Source organism: Sceloporus occidentalis, unplaced genomic scaffold, assembly GCF_023333645.1.
Source record: "Sceloporus occidentalis isolate IW3139 unplaced genomic scaffold, rSceOcc1.0.p SCAF_126, whole genome shotgun sequence".
NCBI lineage: Eukaryota > Metazoa > Chordata > Lepidosauria > Squamata > Phrynosomatidae > Sceloporus > Sceloporus occidentalis.
Window position 1 is genome coordinate 2,870,706 of NW_028317106.1, and position 6,000 is coordinate 2,876,705.

General features: G+C 39.5%; 1 protein-coding gene across 1 annotated transcript; it reads left to right on the top strand.

The window, feature by feature from the left end:
* Positions 1–1,144: 1,144 nt before the first annotated feature.
* Positions 1,145–1,543, top strand: LOC149281974 (transmembrane protein 100-like). The gene has a single exon (XM_089498857.1). The coding sequence runs from the start codon at positions 1,145–1,147 to the stop codon at positions 1,541–1,543; it is 399 nt and encodes a 132-aa protein (XP_089354983.1).
* Positions 1,544–6,000: the final 4,457 nt, after the last annotated feature.

A 6,000-nucleotide genomic window follows, 5' to 3' on the forward strand; every position in this document is an offset into this window, starting at 1 on the left:
TTTTTTATATTTTTAAAAATTTGCCGTAAAGCCCCATAAAAATACATACAGTAAAGTTTTCTCCCTGTTTTGAGTGTCAGATGTCTTTTAAAGACCCCGATACTCATGGCGATCCCCTCCAATTAGTATTAACACTATTATATATTTTCATTAATTTTCTGGATAAATCTGGGGATTTATTCACAATATTTATAGGGAATTGTGAGAAATTAGGACGCCTCACATTAAAGAAGTAAATAAGGGTAAACTAAAATAAGGGAAATAGAAGGCAGGGATACGGGGGAATGGAAGGAATTATCGCCTTGGTCTTGGCTTTGCCCCGTTGGAATTTTTTCTGCAGACTGATTTTTCCCCCCCGGTTAATGTGGTTTTAGGTTTCTGCTCCTGCCGAGCTGGTAATAGCGTTCAACGGTCTTCGAATCCACTAAAGGCTTCATGTCAAGAAGTACATTATCAGATAATCTAGCCGAGGGGATCCTCATGAGATCTATAAATCCATCAGTGTATTATGGGTTTTGATTTTACATTTACTTAATTTTATATTTCTTTAAAAAAAATGTAAAAAAAGCATAATTAAAAATAAAAAAAAAAGTATAATTTAATCCCACATGGTGTTAATATTTTTTTTCCTAAATTTTTTAATTAATTAAATGTATATTTTCCGGCGCTAATATCCAACTGGCTTAGCTATTTAATGTAAATGTTCCTCCGTTTCCCATGATCCCTCAGTGCAGAGTGTATTAGAATCCTCCGTTCAGCCCAAGCAGGAAGTTGACCCTACCTGCATTGTTTACACGGGTCTCTAGCGTTAATGGGTTGTTTACGGGCGCGCAGGTCCTCTGTAAAGCTATTATCACAAATATCTTAGGCTAGGGCAGCGATTTAAACCATGTGATGGAGCAGCAAGATGGTGACTCCGGCACACGGGGGCAACAGAAAATATAATGGTTTAAGAATTAGGATCCCGAATAATAGTTCCTCCTTGACTAAAGATCCATATCCGAGAAAGCTGTAAATAATGTTGCGTTTTAATCACTCCTGTGGATTAACCCTTATGTATTTTTCGTTACTCAGGTTCAGAACATTTCGGCTGAACATGGAAGTTGTCTGAAGATTTCTTTGAGTTCCTCTTTGTTGTAAGACGATGGAGCAACCAATAAAAGACCATTTGGCATCCCCTAAGGGGTCGGAACCCATAATGATCGAAAAAGCCAACAATGACTATGTGATAACGGCCATTCCGAGACTCAACGAAACGCAGCTGACCGCGGCAACTGGGGGAGCGGAGCTCTCATGTTACCGCTGTACCATCCCGTTCGGAGTGGTTATACTGATCGCGGGAGTGGTGGTCACCGCGGTGGCATACAGTTTTAACTCTCACGGGTCCATCATCTCTGTGTTCGGACTGGTTCTTCTGTCGTCTGGACTTCTTTTGGTATGTTCGAGCGCGCTGTGCTGGAAGGTCCGACAACGGAAAAAGAGGGCAAAGAGGAGAGAGAGCCAAACGGCATTGGTGGCAAACCAAAGGAGCCTACTTGCTTAAGAACAATAGAGCAAAATGAACATTGAACTCCCATCTCAAAAACGTTACCAGCCAAAGGCTTTAGAAATCCTCTACGTACACGGATTAAAACCGATGAAGACGCCCTCGTACCGGGATAAACGGAGGGATTTATGAAAATGCACCAGTTTCTTTGGTTGCTTTCCTGATCTCATGATCTTGTAAAATTATCTATCTATATATATATATATAATTGCTTGCCCCCCTTTTGTAATGTCCAAGTTGAGCACCATATGCAGACATCACTAAGTGTCAGTAGCCAAAAATGTTAGATGTTTCCTATGAATTTTCATATAGAATCTATTAATAATAATTATTAATATCCACTTTATATGCCTGCTCCAAACCCTTTTTATGTGACTGATTCACTGTGACGCAGTTCAGATCTAAAGAAATGATCGTAGTAAATTAGAAATTTCTAGACTTTTTATTTTTGGCTCTTTGAATTAGAGAAATTTAGCAAATAAAAATCTCCAAATTAAGATTTTCTTAACCATGAAATAATAATTATAAAATTAAGAATTTATTACCACCTGCAGATGGTAAATCCTTGCCCCCCCCCTCATTTGTTTCAGAGGGAGACATGGTATGGTCCAGGTTGGAACTGGTGCCACCCAAGCATCTGCTTTAGATGCTCTAAAGCACCTAATTATAAATATAATCCTACCTGAGAACAGGTATACATTTTCAGTGACTTACCTGGAGATATTTTGCATCTCCCTTGGAATGGAATGATAAAAACGAGTGAAATCAGATTGCCGTTTTATAGACCTGAAGTCTGTAGATTAAGTTGATGCCTTTAATTGGCAGAAAATAAAAAAATGAAGTTATATAAGCTTTCAGAACCTCGGACGTGGCAGTAATACTGGATCAAAAAGACATTATTTAAATTAATTATAAAAAAAAGCTAATTCTGTGTTTTTGTTTTTTTTTCAATTCTGTAATGTTAACTAAAAACTTTCCCTGAGAGTTTCCATTATAATTACAGTGTAAAAAATGTATTGCTGTCTAATTGGACATTCTAGAATCAATTCATTGGAATGAAACTCCTTGCCCCATGCAGAATTTGTGTAATTGGATTATTGTTGACTAGTCAAGTGGTTTAACCCTCTAGAACCACACCAGAATGAACAAGTATGGCTCTTGAGTGGTTAAAAAGTCGGCTAAAAAATTCCATTGTATTACAGTCCAAGAATTCATCAATGGGCATAAAAAGCTTCAGTTGGGAATTAGCCAATCAGTGGCTGTTTCAGCTTGTTGACTGTGCTACGGTGAATGTCATTGGTGGTACTTGTAGATCTTTTTTTTACTATTACTATTACAATTATAATAATCACTGTTTATTTAGATCGCTATTTGTAAATTTGTATTTGTAAATTAACGTCAAACCAAGCACTTTCTGGTCTGTTTTTGTACTAAAATACACATTTTATTAAAAAAAAAATATTAGTGCTGCTAAGATGTCTGATTAATTTTTTTGACCCCAGAAAGAGTTATTAATAAATTACTTTTTTCCCCTCTATTATCGTTAAGAAGCTGACATTGAACGAGCAGATGGCACCGATCTGCCAGAGCCGAATCGCGGCCAAATCTGTTCCTGCAGACGCATGGCCGTAGATCGCAAAAAACATAACTCATAAAGCGAATTGCATTGGATTGCAGGTAATTTGATGTGTGATAGCTGCAAACTTTCCCTATAAACAAAGCTGAACCCTGCTGCTTTAGAGGAAGCTCTCACCGGCCCATGGCTTGTTCAGGAGAACAATTGCATCCAATTTTCAGATGACTCTGATATGCGCAGGTTACCCTAGTGATCTGTGATATGAAGCCCCCTTTTAAGGATAATTAACCCTTTTTTAGATTGAGACCATTTTTCAATAACCCCCTGCAAAAATGCTGGGTGTCTTCATTTTGGGAAAAGCCAATATTATAGAAACCGGTTATTGGAAATACAGACCACAGGGCTGGAGGCGAATCTTGGCCGAAATGCATTGAGTGGTTGGTTTTATGTGCCCTCTCTTGTAGGAGACATCTTGTTACCTTACTTAACATGTAAACAAGCAAACCGGTTTGAATCCCAACAACATAGGTCTACCTAATGACCCAACAACCCCCTAATGACACATTGTATCTTAGAACAGTTCCAGCATTAGAAGTTTAGAACGTATCCTTTCGATGTTGTCTCCAAAAACATTTCTAGAACTGATTTCAAAGCACCCTAACCCAACATTTCCCAGGATGGAATTTGTCAACTTTCATGGTGCATGTTGTGTGGAGTTCATTGACGTGGACAACGTAATCAATAGGAAGGAGAATGCGTCGGGTTAAAGATCCTTCTCGAAGTCAATCCTGGGGATTTTTTTGGAAGGAACTCGCGTAGCAGATGGAGAATCCAAGATTCACGGCGTAATCCGTGAACTCTGCTCAAGCCGAGGATTTAAATAGCGCAATCTATATGAGTGAGCGCGGTGGGGAGGAGGGGAGGTAGGTTGTATTTAAAGCCAGTGTTTGTGTTGCCACACTCCTGTTTCCAGTCACTATAATAAAATCTCTTGCATCAGAGAAGACTTGACAACACATTTTCTCAGATTCATAGCTCCAGCTTAATCACAACAGGAAGCATTCCTGCTACTGGGAGAACATATTGCGTCACTGGGAACACCTGACACCAGTATCTAATATCAATCACTTTGCTTAAGGTCATTAAAAATATTAGGGTGTCCCCTTACAACATAAAGCCTTTGCGTGAGTGACAATAAACCCTTTCAGAGCTGCAGGTGGCCAGGGATTGGAACTCGCTGCAAAGCTATGTTTATTAGGAGAGCGTAATAAATAATTGAACAGGTGGAGGGAAGGAATTCCTGGTTATCTGTTGGCCGGAGAGGTGACGGGGTTGTTTTGACGGATTTCTTACAGGGTTGGGGCTTTTACAGCTGTTTGCATTCTATGGCCTCCAGCCGTTGTCGATGTACGTTGGTCACTGGTGACGTTGGACACGGAATGGAATTTCTCCTCGCTGGCTTTGTGTTCTTAGCAGTTGTTACTTTGTTGCGTTTAACCTCTTCAAGTGTGTCTTTTCTTGGGGGGCCTGGGAAGCTGTTGAGGGGGGGAACAGGGTAGAGTGAAAGTACTTCCAATTATTCAGCTAATTGGAAGGGAGCCAGACGTGGAGCAAAGTCCCTGCTTAAGAAGGAAAATTTTACTTTCTGGGGTATCTAAGTTGAATTTCTTCTACAAGCTCTGATTTGGCCCTTGCTTAACTACACACCTGACTCATCAGTTGAAGCTCAGTATGGCTGTCTTCCTGTGACATCATCATTAAATGTACTATTACATTACTTCTTGATACTGTTTCCTCTACAAGTTCTTGACCTCAGTTGGAGCATCCTGCTAATAGCTGCAGACTGTCCTGATCTTAAAAGTAACGCTTTTAAAAAAAAATAAAAATTGAGAATGAAAGCTGAAAGCCGGTCAAATTCTAAAGCAACTCCAAAAGCTGCCAAAAGTAACCCACTGCTGACCGATGACAAAGTTGAGAGACTTCTTCCCAGTGGCGTCGATCTTGCAGTCCTTTGTTGGCCAGCGGTAGCTTTTACATCACTGATTTAATATCACACATCTACGTTCATAAGAACGTACAGAATGCCCTTGCCATGAAGATATTGCTACATGGCTGAATGCTCTCGGAAAATACAGCCCTAATAATTTTTTTTATTTGCACAAATAAGGGCAGTTTGTTACGAGGCTTCGCGGCAGCTCTGATGTGAAACATGTTGCTGTATGGGATTGCACCTTTCAACGGAAAATCCTAATGTTGCTTTTTAAGTTGGGAATGTCTTCCTGCTTATGTACAAAGGGCATTCAGACCACCAAGTGGCCCCTTCGAGTTAGGAGAGGCTCAGTGGGAGTTGTGGAGCTTTCACAATAGTCTGTCTCTCCCTTCCTGAGAGCTCTGCCAGCATCGTTCCCAGCTATTGTGATTAATAAGGAACCAGCACTTAAGCAGAGACCATTACTCGGCAAGGGAATACAACTGAAAAAAAGGGTGAATTGAGCAGAAACACATTGCAGTGGGATCCATACCTTCCAACTGTCCAAGGCTTGGTGGGACTGTCCCAGTTTAGGACCTTAGTCTTGTCATGTTGGGTATTCTAAGTCCAAAACCTCTTTATTCTGTCTTGATAAAGGTTCCTTAAGGTTGGTAATAATTCTAAAGCATTTTAAATAAAAAAAAAAAAACTATATGGCTTATAAATACTATATTATATTATATTATTATACTTTAACTGATACTTAAATCAGGTACGATGTCTGCCTAAGAAACTTATTGTGGAGCTATCACCTTCACACCATTCTAATATATTGTAATTATTGTTAAACCGTTCTTAAAATGCAGTTTCTATGAACGTCTATAAAAGTTTAGAGACAGCCTGAACCTT

Bases quoted from the DNA above. Each gene is read 5' to 3' on its own strand.
- LOC149281974 (XM_089498857.1), top strand. From the start codon at position 1,145: ATGGAGCAACCAATAAAAGACCATTTGGCATCCCCTAAGGGGTCGGAA.